Below are 18,868 nucleotides of genomic sequence, written 5' to 3'. Positions count from 1 at the left end.
AATGCTAGGGGGCAGATAGATTACATTAGAATTCACATAGGGGAAAGAATGGAGGGTTTGGAGCCATAGGAATCTGGAGTAAACAGCTACAATGGGCAAACTACAGGGAAGCCAAAAATGTAAAACGCACATAAAATCGAAGTTACAAAAGGAAAGCCCTTCTCCTGGTTTGGTGGGAACTTATTTTACATTTTTGTCATTTAGCAGACATTCTTATCCAGAGCGACTTACAGGAGCAATTAGGGTTAAGAGCCTTGCTTCGGGGCACAGATAGATTTTCCCCCCTAGTCAGCTCAGGGATTCGAACCAGCAACCTTTTGGTTACTGGCCCAATGTTCTTAACCGCCAGGCAACCTCCTAAGAGAAGGTGGCTTGTATCAGTTAGTCCTTTGAGAAACCAGTATTGCGTGGTTTCAAGGTCACAACATACTGGCCATGTTCACTGATTCTTTCTAATAAATTGGTATATGCTGGCTAAGGTTGCTTTCACTTAAAAGTGCCAACCATGCTTTGACCTACATTCATGTTTTGTGCTGCTTTGTACCTGCAAATAATCAAAGGAAGTTATGGCCACTGATTCAGATGTACACATTCTTTCATGTGAGAAATCACTGTCACCTCTGAAAATCAGTACCAGTTCGTCATTTTACGGATGGTGTGAAATGGTTTCAAATGCTTTGGATTTGACAACTTAATTCTAGTCATGTAGCTAACATTCTTTATGGGCGACTGCATTTCATTCAAACTTGAACCCCAATTCACTATTCCATATTAAATAAAAGAACTAGAATCAAAGGATTTGTATCCATTCAAGGAGTTCACAAGCCTTCTCTTTCTACCTTGGCTATACCTTACCTGTTCTTTGTTTCACACCTAGCCACCTACCTCTTGCAACTTCAATAGTGACACAAAATTGTGTGTAGACTATAGAGGAAATCAGTTTTCCTTAATATCCGTCTTCACTTTGCATGGGAATTTGTTTCATGCAGACGGATCTTACATCAACAAGGAATTCCCCCGAGTAAAGCGTTACTTCAAAGCCGCTGCCAATCTAAGCATACAAAGCATTTAAAAAATTGAAAATGATCCGCCCAGTAGCATAGTGGGCGACATCTCACGTCACCCCCACTTTCAAAAGATCAAAAAGGCCTTTGCCGCAACTTCAAATAACATTGAGTTAATATACTTCAATGCTGGTCATTATGATATAGGATTACTCTCAGGTCCAGAGCTCACATCTTGAGAAACTTTCCTCTGAAATCCCCATGCCACTCAACTCCCCCGGATTTCTAGTTAACCACCTATTTCTGAAAAGACCTATTGAATAAGCCAATGGTTCCCAAGGCAATCAAAGGCATTTCAATTAAAAGTTCTTTAATATCAGACTTTAGCGCAGAAACCTTTTCAACTCAAAATTGAACAACGACGTGAAGTGTTCCTCTTGCTGTCATTTGATGAGATTTCAGGTCTACGAGTCGGGATCGACACCGCCACTCTTCCTCCACATCAATCTAATCAAATGAGTCTGGGTATCAAACGGGTGTGACAACCGATCAACTTTGAGGTGAGGATTTCCTATGTTGCCTGCTTGAAGCGTTCCGTACCCCCCCACTTTCTTGTTATCTGCTTTTGAGAGTTAGCGGAATGCGCTCCCCCAGCCAAGTTGCTTGAGAACTTGTCTTTCCCTGTTCGCTGCTCAAAGAGAGAGGTCCTCTGGACAACTGGTCATGCCCTCAGACAGAGGCGTGAGGTTTGAAGGGAAGGTGGGGAAGGGGTTGAGAGGGGGTGGGTGGGCATCTTTCATTGGGAGTTGTGCCTCATTTTGTTTCTTTGTTCTCGTTTCGTCTTCCTCACGACAGCTCGACCGCCTGCCGTCGCCTTCCTCTCGTTCTCGTCCCCATGTGCCGGCAGTGGTCCCTCACTCCCACTCGTTCGCTCTTCCTGGCCGTCCGTTCTTCCTTTATCGCTTTCTTTCTCTCTCGTGATTGGTTGGTTTCTCTCTCCCGTTGATTTCACACGGTGGTGCTTCAGTTGTAGCAGAGGAAAACAGGTATCCATTTTTTTTATTTATTATTACCCAGATTAAAATGCTGATGAACTAAGCTCAGCTCAAGCCTAGCTCCTCTTCCAACAACCTGAGAAAAGGAAATGAGAAGGATATTCAAAATGCCTTCCACCAACAATTTTCTGAAGCTCATTGTAGACTGCAGTAGAGGACAAATCAATAACAGTTCTTGATTCAACTCTAGTACTGTGAGGAATGGGAATAGTTATCTTACACTTTAGTACTGTGACAGTCCAGTCACCCCACCATGTTGGTATGCACGTTCACCCTGGTAAGTTGAGTCCTGCGACAGAGCCACGTCGATCTGGGACTTGAACTCATCACCTAGATAACTGTCCTGTTACAACAGAATGAGAAACACCCAATAACATCCAAGATAAAACAAAACACAAATTCTTCCAACATTTCCCTGAGAGGATCAGATGATATCAGCAAAATGAACCTTCACCCAGACAATCACTGGTGGCGCCATAATCATATTGGATACTTTATTATTACCATACTGGCTTCTTGCTTAGTGTAAAGAATATGACAAACATTACATAGAGCCGGTGAAGGTGAAGATATTGAAATTGTTATTTATACCCATCTAATCCTCTCAGATCTCCACAATTGGAGTGTGGGGACAATTTGGGATTGGGTATAGGAGTACGAGGCCAGAGTCTAATTTGGTATAGCTGAGGTAGTAGAGAGTGGAGTTTAAGCCAGTATTGTTACCTGGGACAGTTCAGGCTGGGAGAGGCCAGGTTGGCTCATCTGTGAGGGCTGGCTCATGGTGATGTAGCCCTGGGTGAGTGGCCCCTGGGAGAAGGGCTGGGAAGACACGTCCTGGCTGTTTGGCCCATTGCTTTGTCCACTGCCACTGTGGTTCCCCATGCCGCGGGTCCTCTGGCGCCCGCCACGTCCCGCTTTGCCCTTCAGCACCCCACCACGACCTGTGTGGCAGAGAGAGAGACTAATGTCAGCTCACTTATCAAACAGAATAACCAACAGTAAACATGCATTGCAGAGGAGAAATAGTAGGGGTACGAGGACATCTCCAAAGCTTTGTAACATACCATCACCACAACAGTGACACATACACTGTCAAGCAACTCCGAGGTCCAAGTAGAACACAGAGACTGGATATTATTTGGATACTGTCCAACTTCACAGGGCCAAATAAATATTCCACCAGTCAATATATGCACAACTAATGAATAATGGCCGTTTGCTTCCTGCTCACCTGCAGCAGGGCCGTTAGCCTGGGCCAGGTAGCCTGGTGGAGGCATGGGAGGTATCACCAAGTTGAATGGAATAGGCATGTTCATGGCTGCCATGTGGGCTGGCCCGGCCCCAATCATGCCGATCTGGTCGTGGGTTTGGAAGTACATGTTGGATGGACGCCCTGTTGAAAGAAACATGTCACAGTAGTCATGCATGTGTGAGTGGTCACATCACTGGAGAATGTATTTGTTCCATGTAGTTATTTTTTTTTAAATGTAACCTTTATTTAACTAGGCAAGTCAGTTAAGAACAAATTCTTATTTACAATGACGGCCTACACTGGCCAAACCCGGGTGACGCTGGGCCAATTGTGCTCCGCCTTATGGGACTCCCAATCACGGCCGGTTGTGATACAGCCTGGACTCGAACCAGGGTGTCTGTAGTGACGCCTCAAGCACTGAGATGCAGTGCCCTAGACCGCCGCGCCACTCGGGAGCCCAAATGATAGGACTTTTCATTGTATCTGTCCCATTATGGTGTCTGTGAGAGCATGAGCAGCGCCATTGAGGCCATCTCCATTCTGAAGTAGGGTCAGTATTCTTCTTCTATGAGTTGGTAAAACTGAAAGGGTGCACACTGCCACCTGGAGTGTGTTGTTTGAACAGGTAAAAAGCCAAGGTTGGCGATTTACTGTCACCTGCAGTTATGGAACATTTACTCAAAACATAATTCATTGTCTGATCCCTCCTGAAGACCCTTCCTTAACCCATAGGAAGTCCCACCCAGTTGACTACTTCAAAAGGAAAGTCCTCAATGGCACTGCCCATGCATTAGCCTATATGAAGAGGATGTCTAGGTGTGAAAATGTTAGCAGCTATTGAAGGAGGTACAGAACAAAATTAACACATTATAAAACAATGATTAAAGAGGTATTTTTCCACTGACCTGCGCTGCTGCGATCGTAGGCAGACCCAGGGATGAGAGCCTCGCGGGCGTCATACATGGCAGTGCTCATGAACCGGGCTCCCTGGAACACAGACATGGGTTCAATACCCAGGAAAACGCAGAAGCACTGCTGTTCTGTTGTCGTAACATATTGGCCAACAAAAGTGTAACTGTTCAGAGTGTAACTGAGAAAAAGTGTTACAAATGTTACTGGGGAAGAAGTGTTAAAAGTATGACTAAATAACATGTATATGGGACTAGACTCTACATGGGATAAATAACCACACTGAAAACATGTGCCAACTGTACACTCCTGTGATAACTCACAGGGTTAATGGCGTTGACCAGCTTGCGGGGCTTGCTGAACTGCATCAGGCTCTCTCGCAGGTTGTTGAGGGGTCCCTCCACCAGAACCTTCTGCTCCTTGTAGTAGTTGAGCAGGTGGTTCCACAGAGGCTGCTTGGACAGGGCCTTGGGGTTGCCCACAATGATCACCCCATACCTGAAAACATACGTTACACAATATACAACACTGGTCAGTGGGAGATTGCCTTTAATCTGCCATCATAGAATGAACCATTAAGTGTTGCAGGCATTTCTACTTCGATGACAAGATCTTTGACCAATGCGTTTGCATTGTCTACATTCACATTGACGGGAAGGGTAAACATTCTAATGGGGTCACGGGTCAAATTGATTCATACATGATATAAAATGGATTTACACATGAATCGCTTCTAAATTAATCACGTATTCCTGCTGAACCACTATTACGATTTCCAGCCGGACTGGAACAATCCTTCCAGAGAAGCTGTGGTGAGAATGAAGACTAATGGTCCAGATGCTTACTTGGCTCTGGTGAGGGCCACGTTGAGACGGCGTGGGTCGTTGAGGAAGCCGATGCCCTGGTGCTCGTTGGCTCGGACGCATGACAGGATGATGAAGTCTTTCTCCCTACCCTGGAACGCATCCACGCTGGCTATCTCAACCTCCTGACAGCAGAGAAAAGAGGACATACCAGTTTTGTAAAGCATGCATTGGTCAAATGCAACAGGTTGCGACATATTAGTAGTAACGTAATACTGATTTAAGTTTTTATAAATCTGCTACCACCTGCAGAACAATAAAGCAAATCAATATGACAAATTATGTTCTTGAGAAGACAGTGACAACAAAAATAAATCAAATTGTATATATTTTTTACAATGTAAGTTAAGCTATACTGCTGTACCTGGTAGAGCTTGGTGTGGAGGGAGCCGCTAAACTGCATGTACTGCACCAGGTAGGACCTCTGGCCCTCGTAGGGGGTGATGATGCCTATCTGGTCAGGCTTGGCTCCAGCCTTCAGCAGCCTGGTGGTGATCTTCTCCACATTAGCTGCCTCAGTTCTGGGGAGAAGGGGATGGTAGTTCAAATAGTTCCAAACAAACAAAATAAAGACACGCTAGTTGCATTCCAAAATAGCAATCTTTTTTTATTTCACCTTTATTTAACCAGGTAGGCCAGTTAAGAACAAGTTCTCATTTACAACTGCGACCTGGCCAAGATAAAGCAAAGCAGTGCGACACAAACACAGAGTTACACATGGAATAAACAAACGTACAGTCAATAACACAATAGAAAAGTCTATATACAGTGTGTGCAAATGAAGTAAGATTAGGGAGCTAAGGCAATAAATAGGCCATAATGGCGAAATAATTACAATTTAGCAATTAAACACTGGAGTGATAGATGAGCAGAAGATGAACATGCAAGTAGAGATACTGGGGTGCAAAGGAGCAAAAAAATAAAAATAATATGGGGATGAGGTAGTTGGGTGTGCTATTTACAATTGGGCTGTGTACAGGTACCGTGATCGGTAAGCTGCTCTTGACAGCTGATGCTTAAAGTTAGAGAGGGAGATAATAGTCTCCAGCTTCAGTGTTTTTTGCAATTCGTTCCAGTCATTGGCAGCAGAGAACTGGAAGGAAGGTTGGTCAAAGGAGGTGTTGGCATTGGGGATGACCAGTGAGATATACCTTCTGGAGCGAGTGCTACAGATGGGTGTTGCTATGGTGACCAGTAAGCTGAGATAAGGCAGGGCTTTACCTAGCAAAGACTTATAGATGACCTGGAGCCAGTGGGTTTGGCAATGAATATGCATACAGGTCGCAGTGGTGGGTAGTATATGGGGCCTTGGTGACAAAACGGAAGGCACTGTGATAGACTGCATCCACTTTGCTGAGTAGAGTTTTGGAGACTATTTTGTAAATGACATCTGCGAAGTCAAGGTTCGGTAGGATAGTCAGTTTTACGAGGGTATGTTTGGCAGCATGAGTGAAGGAGGCTTGTTGCGAAATAGGAAGCTGATTCTAGATTTAATTTTGGATTGGAGATGCTTAATGTGAGTCTGGAAAGAGAGTTTACAGTCTAACCAGACACCTAGGTATTTGTAGTTGTCCACATATTCTAAGTCAGAACCGTCCAGAGTAGTAATGCTAGTCGGGCGGGCAGGTGCGGGCAGTGATCTGTTGAAGAGCATGCATTTAGTTTTACTAGCATTTAAAAGCAGTTGGACGCCACGGAAGGAGTGTTGTATGGCATTGAAGCTCATTCGGAGGTTTGTTAACACAGTGTACAAAGAAGGGCCAGAAGTATACAGAATGGTGTTGTCTGCGTAGAGGTGGATCAAAGAATCACCAGCAGCGAGAACGACATCATTGATGTATACAGAGAAGAGAGTCGGCCTGAGAATTGAACCCTGTGGCACCCCATAGAGACTGCCAGAGGTCCGGACAACAGGCCCTCCGATTTGACACACTGATCTCTATCTGAGAAGTAGTTAGTGAACCAGGCGAGGCAATAATTTGAGAACACAAGGCTATTGAGTCTGCTGATAAGAATGTGGTGATCGACCTGGCTAAGGCTTTCGACTCTTGTCAATGAAGATGGCTGCACAGTACTGTCTTGTATCGATGGCGGTTATGATATCGTTTAGGACCTTGAGCGTGGCTGAGGTGCACCCATGACGAGCTCTGAAACCATATTTTATAGTGGAGAATGTACGCTGGGATTCGAAATGGTCGGCGATCTGTTTGTTAACTTGGCTTTCGAAGATTTTAGAAAGGCAGGGCAGGATGGATATAGGTCTATAACCGTTTGGGTCTAGAGTGTCTCCCCCTTAGAAGAGGGGGATGACTGCGGCAGCTTTCCGATCTTCAGGTATCTCAGACGATACGAAAGAGGTTGAACAGGCTAGCAATAGGGGTTGCAACAATGGAGGCAGATCATTTCAGAAAGAGAGGATCCAGATTGTCTAGCCCAGCTGATTTGTAGGGATCCTGATTTTGCAGTTCTTTCAGAACATCAGCTGTCTGGATTTGGGTGAAGGAGAAGCAGGGGGGGGGGCTTGGGCAAGTTTCTGCGGGAGGTGCAGAGCTGTTGGCCGGTGTAGGAGTAGCCAGGTGGAAAGCATGGCCAGCCGTAGAAAAATGCGTATTAAATCTACAATAATCGATCATTTCATCGGTGGTGCCAGTGTTTCCTAGCCTCAGTGCAGTGGGCAGCTGGGAGGAGGTGCTCTTACTCTCCATGGACTTTACAATGCTGTTGATACTTTGAGATTAACCTTGACTGGACTGTGATCCGTACCTGTTCAGGTAGGATGTTCCAGAGCTAGCGATTTCCTCCTGGCCTTGAGTCACATAGAAGAACATGGGTTTGTCTGGCTGTGGCCACTGGAAGTCAAAGCCTTTCTTGATGCGGTCAGCTGCCCAGAAAAAAAAAATGCATTGTCAACATGGTTAGTATGGCACTTCGTCTTCAATAAGCCAGTGAGATTGTGAACAAACCTAAATTGCCAGCAAATATGTGCACAAAAGCAATACACTTCGAGTTAGAGTAGAGTTACAGAAGATTTCAGAGTGGCCTAATTTTAAACTTCCGCAGTAGAGTAAGTGTTTGACACGCAGTGTTTGAACACAAACCCATTGGAATCTGAAACACTGCTTGAATCAATACACTGCTACTTCTAGATTGCAAACAAACATGGTTTCTACAGAAACGTTTCTAGTTGCTCTTCTGTATATTTTGTGGGGAAATGTTAGTAGGCACTAGGCACCAGTACATTGCTAATAATAAGTTAATTATTGTTGTACACATTACCAATTCAAAAGCTATAATATGAGCAAGAAGCCTGGTAAAAACATTAACTCACCAGCAGTGACTCCGTTCTGCAGGGAGCCCTCGTAGAAGATGTTGGAGGGGAAAGCGCTGAGGGCCGGGTGCATGCGGTACTGCACCTGCAGACGGATGGGCCTGATGCCCAGCACCACCAGACGCTCAAACAAAGACTGGGACAGGCCTGCTTTGGCTGCCTTCTTACACATCACTACTGGGCCCAGCTGGCAGTGGTCTCCCACCAGAATGAGCTGTGGAGGGGGAGTTCACAATTAAATGACAATTAACCAGAAATGTTTAGCCTCTCTCGAGCTGTAGTGAAATCAACAGTGGGAAATTACATTGTCTGGTATAGTCTTTTAAACAGACCATGTCCATTTCTTTGGCAGAATTTTTTTTTTAAGTCTGGATTGAGTAGGTCTCACTGACTGTGTTGAACCATTGACACTTTTTGTCAAAACATGTCCATGCAAAGAACATTGGGATTGAACCAATCTTAAGCATAAATAGTTGTTTTTGTGTGTTTGTGTACATGTGTGTACCTGCTTGGCACCCAGGACCACGGGCACCATGCACTCTGGCTCGGTGGCCTGGGTGCTCTCATCGATTAGGATGGAGCGGAACTGCATCTTGGCCAGACGGGGGTCTCCTGCCCCCACACAGGTACAGCAGATCACATCTGCATTCTAATGAGGGACAGTGGCAAACAGGTTATGAGTTGGTTTAAAATTAGAGGAATGGGGAACCCATATCGTCACTAGGTCAAAAAACATTCTACATCACAGGACTTGCCGTACTGTTCTCATAAGACTGTTGTAACTGCTGTGACTTATTGGGCAACAAAAGTGGTAGTGTTAAGTGTCCTCCTCACCATGAGCAGCTCTCTCTCAGCGGTGCGCTTCAGGGCCCGGTAGCGCTTCTCGTCAGCGGACGACAGCTCCCCGGTCTCATCCTTCAGCTGCTGCAGCTTTTGGAGCTCTGGCATACTGGGGGTCACAGCATGTTGAGTCATTAGCAACACAGAATTAGTTATATTAAAAAGTAACACTTGGCAAGGACAGAAAACTAAGCATGACCCCTGTTAGCAAATCTGGCAGAACTATTCAATGGTTCTATTGAAGCAGTTAACAAATGCATTCTTCCCTTTTCTTCATTATTTGATATTTAAACAAGGCTAATACATTGCTAAAGGTATTAACAGGTGTGATTATGACAGCACCACTACAATTCAAGTTCAGACCGTGCAACAAAAAAAAAGGGGGACTTCATTTCCCAGCATGCCCCACCTGTCCATGTTGCGGATCTGGTTGTGCAGGGCCAGGAAGGAGACAGGGGAGTCGATGGCTTCTCTGCTTTTAGCACACAGCCTGACCACCTTCAGGCCCGACATGTGGATCTTCTCAGTCAGCTGGTCCACTGCGATGTTACTGGGAGCACACACCAGCACGGGCCTGCAGAACCAAACACACAACAGATGAATGCAGAATGCAATGACAACGAGCAGATGCTATAGCATACTTTCAGTTTGCTTTGATGTTTAGCCTTCCTTTAAGTTGCTCTGGATAAGAGCTTCCGCTAAAATGACTTGCTTTTAACAAATACATAATGAAGAGTGTGAACTGCCTTACCCATTGCCCTGCCTGGCGAGGTGGTACACGATGGTGGCAGAGGTGACCGTTTTCCCAGTGCCGGGGGGGCCTTGGATAAGACTGAGGGGTCTCTGCAGCACAGTCTTAACAGCATACACCTATTTTAAACACACAAATCAAAGCCAAAACACTTGTGAACGTTGCGCATAAAGACAAGCACATGGAAGTACGGGAAATTAACATTTAACTCCAGATGAAGTTCCTCTTGATTATAAGACGGCATTACTATCATGAGGAAATGTCTTCCTTTTCTAATCATTAATTCACTAAAACTAATTGGTTAGAAATTCAAGTGTCAGGCCCCATGGTCAGGTGGGTCAGTGAGGTGTTTGGAGTGGGGGTCAGACCTGAGAGTGATTGAGGTCAGGCAGGCCCTGTGCAGTGAAGCGTTTGGGCAACTGACACTTGATGATGACATCTTCCACCTCGTGGCCCAGCAGCTTGTGGTAGATGTAGCCTGACACGGATGTCTCGTCCACAGCAAAGGTCTTCAGGGCACTCTGCATTCTGAAACCAATGGGTTATAGTGGAAATAAAGAGTGGTGTGGTTAACAATGATAATACAAGCTAGTACCTTCATATCATGTCTTATTCATTAAATTCTTTAATGTATAACTAACAGAATTTATGTTAATGATAATTTGTGTGAAATGCAGCTTTAGCTGTGCAATCAGTACTCTCTGGAAATCGAGTCACGTTAAAAACATCAGAGCATCAAAAACCAAAGTAGAACTGATTAAATATTCTGATCTGCTTGTCGTACCTGTCAAAGGAAGTGGACTTCCACACAAAATCCACCTGGAAGTTGTGGGGTATTTCCACAGGAGCTCCGACACTGCTGCGCAATTCTATAGCAATCTCATCTCCATAGTCTTTCACAAAGGGTGCTAAGGAAATAAGTACAGCAAAATAGCCTTTCTTTGTGGAATGTTAGAAAGAAAAAGATGTGGTTTTTTTCTCTCCCCTTGAACGGGGTTAATAGTAGGGATGAAAGGTCTACAAAACTGTAGATTTTCCCAACATTAGCATACATCAGATACACTAGCGGGAGTGCAATCTAGAGGGGTGATAACACCTGGATGGTCCTCTCCGAAGGGAGTGCTACGGTAGACTAGCTCTTTAACTATCTCCCAATAAAATATGATTTCTTTATGCAAGGCTTTAAACGTTACAACCCAATAACGTGGCTAGCATCAGACTGCTTACCTCACGTTTTGCAATGGCGACAAAAAACGAGTTATCGTTTGAGACATTGAGATTGTTCAGATTTGTTTTGCGTCTCAACTCGTCAGCCACTTTTCCCCCTGACCCCATCATGGAAAAGGAAAGATGGAGAGGTGGATCCTATTTGCTAAAAAAGGGAACACTGAGATCAAAAAGGTAGCAACCACTGAAGAAAATGTGTTTTTCTTCAGAATGATCTTTCAGTTAAAGGATACTGTCTGGGACTTTGATGACATGGCCGATGCCCTTCCAGAGTGGGGCCAGCTCTCCTTTGTAGCGCAGACATATTTCATCTCCTTGCATCAGCCGCATGTCTGTGCAAACAACCACAACAGAGACGTTAGAAACACTTTGCTCAAACCTACAGTACATCCAAAAATATATGAATGGAGGAGGTGGACAAAATTCAAACCGTACACAAAACGGCCAGCACAAAAACACACACACACCACTGGGGATGCAGGTATGGGATGTGTGGGTTCTCTATGCACAACAGAACCACTGGTAGACAGAGAAAAGTCCATTGAAATAATTACCACCTGAATCCGTCTTGGGCAAGGAGAAATAGGCAATCCGCTTTTTATTTAGCCCCAGGTCCCACCTGACCGTTATATTATCTTGGGTCTGTGAAGAGTTACAGATGAGAACAAAGGGGAAAAAATTTATAACAAATTAGTCATACTGTCATTAGCTACATAAAAAAACAACTCAGCCACCCTGCTATGTTCAAGTACAATTTATGTTTCTTTGAACTTGCATCCTTCCCTGAACATTTTCACTGATTTCATAAATTTGGCAGGGTTACAGCAAGGTTTCCACCATTATAATTTCACCTCACACAAGACATAAGTAAACTTATACTGCATAGAATGTGTACGTTATAGTAGAACGTGGCACAGTAGATGCATTTGTGACTGCCCTTATGTTGATTTAAAGGGGAGTTAATGGATTATCTAAGGGGGATGTGGAGGCTGTACCTGGGACTCTTTAAGCTTTTTGTCGTAGTCAGCCTCCAGCTTGACGAGGGGGCCGAAGATGTTCTGGTACTGGTAGGCATCCTCGTAGCGCAGCAGCACATGCTGGGGCTCCTCGTCTACGCCGGGCTTCTCCAGGTCCTCCAGAGTGGCCGTGGGATTATCCTGAGACGAGAGGATGATGAACATGTTCATGATTTCATTCACGTCCATATATGGGAACACAGCCTGCTTCCTCCTACAGCTACTGATAGGTGGGGGATTCCCCTGCCTAATTTGGTTGCCCCCTGCCCAGTATGTCAGATGCTGTGGTGTTTTATGATTATTTCTGAGGTTAAGCTATGTCTACTTCATGGCTCTGGATAGGTTAAGACAGCCTAGTACCTTCCAGAGCTCCTCCAGCTTGTTGATCTGCTGGGCGGTGATCTGGCGGGCCCGGAGCTGCTCCTGCTCCGAGGGGATCTTCACCAGCCAGGACAGGAAGCAGCGGTCCTGGATCAGCGGCTGCCACTGGGAGCTGTCCCAGTTGATGTCCTTCAGGCTGCTCTGACTGGCACATGGCTGCCTAGTAGCACAAACATATGGATACTGTCAACATATATTTGCGTTATCGAAAGTCTGTTCATGGACAGATGGTTGTGTTGCTCTCTTGCCATAATATGACATACTTACGTTTAAATCATGGTATCTATGGCAATACACATACTGTCAAATCTATGGTAATCACACATGCAGAATCAGTCCATCACATCACACCCACTGTTAGCCACCATTCCCCCCTTTTCATCTGATTGTACACACCTGCACAGCAGCACCACCACCGAGTCGGCCTTGGCGGGAATGAAGCCAAGGAGGAAGACGTTGCGACAGCCACAGTTGTAGCACTCCAGCACCGTCTCGCCCAGTGGCCCATCTTTGTGCAGAGTCACCTCTTTGCATTTGGCTCTCACCAAGTGGTTCACTATGTGGCTGAATGAGAGCATGGGAGAGCATCAACTTACTTGCACACGCATGTAAGCTGAGTGCTCAAAATAGGCCACATTAACATACGTAGCTTAAGAAACAAGGTTCATGAAATCAATAACATGCTAGTAAAAGATGATATTCATATTCTGTCTCTGAACCTCACTTAGATAATAGATTTGATGATACAGTGATAGCAATACATGGTTATAACATTCACAAAAAAAGACAGAAATGCCAATGGTGGCGGTGTTGCTGGTTATATTCAGAACCACATTCCTGTAAAGATTAGAGAGGATATCATGCTAAATACTGTTGAACTAATACTGCTACAGGTTCATCTGCCTCACCTAAAGTCCATTCTTGTGGGAAGCTGCTATAGACCACCAAGTGCTAACAGTTAGTATCTGGATAACATGTGTGAAATGCTTGATAATGTATGTGACATCAACCGAGAGGTACGGTATATTTTCTAGGTGATTTAAATATTGACTGGCTTTCATCAAGCCACCCACTCAAGAAAAAGCTTCAAACTGTAACCAGTGACTGCAACCTGGTTCAGGTTATCAGTTAACCTACCAGGGTAGTTACAAACAGCACACGAATGAATGAAATCATCAACATGTATTGATCACACCTTTACTAATGCTGCAGAAATTAGCTTGAAAGCAGTATCCAGATCCATCGGATGTAGTGATCACAATATAATAGCCATATCTAGGAAAACCAAAGTTCTGAAGGCTGGGCCTAATATAGTGTATAAGACGTCATACAATACATTTTGTAGTGATTCCTATGTTGTTGAAGCAAAGAATATTTGTTGGTCTGTGGTGTGTAATGAGGAGCAATCAGACATTGCACTTATGAAATTGCTTATTCCAGATACCAATAAACATGCAACTATTAAGAAAATGACTAAAATCGCTGTGTATTGATAAGGAATTGAAAAATGGTATGGTTGAGAGGGATGAGGCAAAAGGAATGGCTACACAATCGATTGGCAAACGTACTGCAAATTGAGAAATCTTGTGACTAAACTGAATAAAAAGACGAAGTAACTACACTATGAAATAAACATAAATGACCAAGAATGATGTTAAAAAGCTTTGGATCACCTTAAATAATATTTTGGGAGAAGAAAAAGCTAACTAAGCTCCATCATTCATTGAATCAGATGACTCATTCATCACAAAACCAACTGATATTGCCAACTACTTTAAAACCAACTGATATTGCCAACTACTTTAATGATTTTTTTCATTGGCAAGATTAGCAAAGTTAGGCATGACATGCCAGCAACAAAACACTGACACTACACATCCAAGTATATCTGACCAAATTATGAAAAGACAAGCATTGTAATTTTGAATTCAGTAAAGTGAGCGTGGAAGAGGTGAAAAATTGTTGTCTATCAACAAGGACAAGCCACCGGGGTCTGACAACTTGGATGGAAAATTACTGAGGATAACAGCAGACGATATTGCCACTCCTATTTGCCATATTTTCAATGTAAGCCTACTAAAAAGTATGTGCCACCAGGCATGGAGGGAAGCAAAAGTCATTCCGCTAACTAAGAATAGTAAAGCCCCCTGCACTGGCTCAAATAGCCGACCAACCAGCCTGTTACCAACCCTTAAACTTCTGGGAAAAATTGTTTTTGACCAGATACAATGCTATTTTACAGAAAACAAATTCACAACAGACTCAGCATGCTTATAGGGAAGGACATTCAACAAGCACAGCACGTACACAAATGATTGATGATTGGCTGAGAGAAATTGATGATAAAAAGATTGTGGGGGCTGTTTTGTTAGACTTCAGTGGGCTTTTGACATCATCGATCATATTCTGCTGCTGGAAAAACATATGTGTTATGACTTTACACCCCCTGCTATATTGTGATCAATAATTACCTGTCTAACAGAACACAGAGGGTGTTCTTTAATGGAAGCCTCTCCAACATAATCCAGGTAGAGTCAGGAATTCCCCAGGGCAGCTGTCTAGGCCCCTTACTTTTTTCAAACTTTACTAATGACATGAGTAAAGCAAGTGTGTCTATGTATGCGGATGTCTCAACACTATAAATGTCAGCTACTACAGCAACTGAAATTACTGCAACACTTAACAAAGAGTTGCAGTTAGTTTTAGAGTGGTTGGCAAGGAATAAGTTATATATTTCTAAAACTAAAAGCATTATATTTGGGACAAACCATTCACTAAACCCTAAACCTCAACTAAATCTTGTAATAAATAATGTGGATACTGAGCAAGTTGAGGTGACTAACGTGCTTGGAGTAACCCTGGATTGTAAACTGTCATGGTCAAAACAGATTGATACAACAGTAGCTAAGATGGGGAGAAGTATGTCCATAATACAGCGCTGCTCTACCTTCTTAACAGCACTATCAACAAGGCAGATCCTACAGGCCCTAGTTTTGTTGCACCTGGACTACTATTCAGTCGTGTGGTCAGGTGCCACAAAAAGGGACATAAGAAAATTGCAATTGGCTCAGAACAGGGCAGCATGGCTGGCCCTTGGATGAAGAACATATAGCTAATATGAATAATATACATGTCAATCTCTCCTGGCTCAAAGTGGAGGAGAGATTGACTTTATCACTACTTGTATTTATGAGACGTATTGACATGTTGAATGCACCGAGCTGTCTGTTTGAACTACTGGCGCACAGCTCGGACACCCATGCATAACCCACAAGAGGTCTCTTCACAGTCCCCAAGGCCAGAACAGACTATGGGAGGCGCACTATATTACATAGAGCCATGACTACATGGATCTCTATTCCACATCAAGTAACTGATGCAAGTGGTAAAATTAGATTTAAAAGAAAACAGATAAAAATACACCTTAAGGAACAGCGGGACTGAAGCAACAAACATAGGCAGACACATGCATACACACTACACACACGTACACAGGGATTTTGTACTGTAGATATGTGGTAATGATGGAGTATGGGCCTGAGGGCACACAGTGTGCTGTGAAATCTGTGAATGTATTGTAATGCTTTCAAAATTGTATAAACTGCCTTAATTTAGCTGGACCCCGGAAGAGTAGATGCTGCCTTGGCAGCAGCTAATGAGGATCTATAATAAATACAAATGCATGTTATGAATACACATTTTTAGTGTATGAGACACTGGAGTGCTGCATACCTGCCAGATGTATTGCCACGTCCATTGCAGAACCACTTCTTGCTTGTGTTGCAGTACACCACAGATGCAGGATCATGGATGCCACAGTAACTGAAAAAATAAACATAGCAAAAGGCCCTTATATGACATATGCAGGGCACAGAAAACAATAACAGAGATGAAATATTTGTATATTACAAAAAGGAAATATGTTACCTTATTAGCAAACTCTAAATCTTAGTTAGTAGGGTGTTGCATGTATAAAAGTGTGTGTCCATATGTTCCTCTAACAATTCAACCAATCAAATCTTATTGGTCACATACACATGGTTAGCAGATGTTAATGTGAGTGTGGCGAAATGCTTGTGCATCTAGTTCCGACCGTGCAGTAATATTTAACAAGTAATCTAACAATTTCACAACAACTACCTTATACACACAAGTATAAAGGAATGAATAAGAATATGCACATATAAATATATGGATGAGCGATGGCAGAACGGCATATGCAAGATGCAGTAGGTGGTATAGAGAACAGTATATACATATGAGATGAGTAATGTAGGGTATGTAAACATTATATAAAGTGGCATAGTTTAAAGTGACACATTTATTAATCCAATTTTTTATTATTAAAGTGGCTAGAGATTTGAGTCAGTATGTTGGCAGCTGTTAGCTGTTTAACAGTCTGATACTGTGGGACAATCGTATAAATTAGTAATCAAGTGTTTGGCTCGCTCTCCTACCTGCAGGCATGCAGTGGGAGGTCTTTGATGTAATAGGTGTCTTCTTCATCTTCCTCGAAGTTCAACTCAGCAAGGAGTTGGCTCGCCTTGGCCACATCATCGACTCCTCCATTGTGAAGCCCTTCATCAGGACCATTCACCTACAGATGGAACATGGTTGAATTAGGACTGCAACAATGCCAAAAACATGGAGGCATCGCTATGGCACTAGGTAGAGACATATTTCCTTTGCCACTACTATGAACTTTGAAGTTTCTTACGGTGGGTGTAACAACATAACCTAACTTTTAATTTGTATGTTACCAGTCAATTACTTGAGGAAGACTAGGAATTACTGCAGAACCTCGTTACCCACACATTCATTGGTACTGTTGTTGTTGGATAACAAACTAGTTAGCACTTAAAGCATTACCAACATTTATCACATGTTTTTGGCCTCATTTGAGAGGATGAAGTCAATGGTTGTGGATTTCTAACGTTACGCGTTGGCAGACAAGGTGGTTTGATAGCTAAATAATACTGCTGAAGTTAGCTAGTTATAGCTCATTTTGTAATACTAGTCAGCCAGCAGTGATTGCTACATAGTCATAGTTGACAATTTACCAGTGTATGTTAGCAAACAAGAGTTAACTAGTTAGCCAGTGCGCGAACATGGCTAGTAGTAGCTAGCTGGCTAACAGTAACGTTAGCTAGCTAGCGTTAGCAGTTGTAGGAATTGATGGAGGGCAAGCATGCAAGTTTGGCTAGCTTCACATGAAGAATACAAACCTGATTGTCCAGCTGACTCTGGGTTTGGCCTTGAGTTTGCGTCTGGCTGGGGAGGGTAAAATCGGTAAACTCGTACTCCGAGCCCTGGGTATCAGCCCCAAGTAGCTCCGCTTCCTCCGTGTCCAGGAAGGTGAGCGTTTGAGAACTCGGCCCGTACGCCTCCACACTCATCTCGACACAAGTTGCGCTGACTAAATGGACTCCGGTGCAGTGATGAATATGATCAAGATCCTCAGTGATATGTTTATCCAAGCGGATATTTGTGATTACAGTTTCTGCTTCGAGTCAGATTTGAACCTAAACAAAATTCGAACCGCACCTGAAATTAAACAGAAAACACAGCTCGAGACGCGCCTGAACTCCAAACAGTGACGAACTTCCTAGCGCCACACAACGTAAGTGCGTTGAGCACGAAAGATTGACGTTTACACAATTACAAAGGAAGGAGGATGGATCTATTGATTGATATTAATGACAAAAATCTACTTTCATTGTTGATAAATAAAATCAGTTGCTATCAACTAGAAGAGTTTACTATCAATATAATTATGATTGGAAGATAATGAACACACGTCTGAAAAGTATTGTGTGTGGGTTATTCTCAACGAGATTGTAACACAGGAAACCAACATTATTTTTCCTTGAATTTATTCAAATGTGAATGAGGATAATCCTTTTCACAATGTTTCTTTCTGTCTCAAAACCATTCTTCAGCTCAAAGCCAAATAGCAATCTGGGAAAATACAGAGGAATTGGATTTAAATCTAGATGCCATAATAAAATATGATATACCTCCAAGAACAATAGGCATACACATTGAGACAGCAGATAATTTATAGGCTGGTTTAGGTGTTGGGCATACTGGGATCGATGTATGTACTATGTTTATTTCTAAATAGTAACCTAGTGGATATTCTGTGTTCCCTTTCCATAACACAACAAGGCACAGGTCAGAAGAGAATCTTAAAGGAAATTGCCCACCTCAACAAGCACTTAGGGACATAAATGCTTTCACAT

The 18,868-nt window shown here is 43.4% G+C and overlaps 1 protein-coding gene across 2 annotated transcripts; it reads right to left on the bottom strand.

The window, feature by feature from the left end:
- Positions 1-1,361: 1,361 nt before the first annotated feature.
- Positions 1,362-18,212, bottom strand: LOC120053683 (regulator of nonsense transcripts 1). 2 transcript variants are annotated; one of them, XM_039000863.1, is made up of 24 exons: positions 17,852-18,212; positions 17,084-17,223; positions 16,359-16,448; positions 13,023-13,190; positions 12,606-12,786; positions 12,225-12,386; positions 11,784-11,871; positions 11,463-11,561; positions 10,787-10,910; positions 10,371-10,530; positions 10,003-10,121; positions 9,661-9,825; positions 9,246-9,360; positions 8,917-9,060; positions 8,412-8,625; positions 7,847-7,964; positions 5,448-5,604; positions 5,066-5,208; positions 4,544-4,718; positions 4,217-4,298; positions 3,291-3,452; positions 2,783-3,000; positions 2,280-2,402; positions 1,362-2,135 (listed from the first exon to the last, which is right to left on the bottom strand). In XM_039000863.1, exons 1-23 carry the CDS (start codon positions 18,020-18,022, stop codon positions 2,283-2,285), a joined length of 3,315 nt encoding a protein of 1,104 aa, XP_038856791.1. In that variant the 5' UTR covers positions 18,023-18,212; the 3' UTR covers positions 1,362-2,135; positions 2,280-2,282. The 2 variants fall into 2 exon arrangements, with proteins under 2 accessions (XP_038856791.1, XP_038856792.1); XM_039000864.1 differs by having other exon boundaries at positions 10,787-10,895.
- Between the last annotated feature and the right edge of the window lie 656 nt (positions 18,213-18,868).

This window comes from Salvelinus namaycush, chromosome 9 (assembly GCF_016432855.1).
Source record: "Salvelinus namaycush isolate Seneca chromosome 9, SaNama_1.0, whole genome shotgun sequence".
NCBI classification, from domain to species: domain Eukaryota; kingdom Metazoa; phylum Chordata; class Actinopteri; order Salmoniformes; family Salmonidae; genus Salvelinus; species Salvelinus namaycush.
This window is presented reverse-complemented; position numbering and strand designations above follow the sequence as displayed.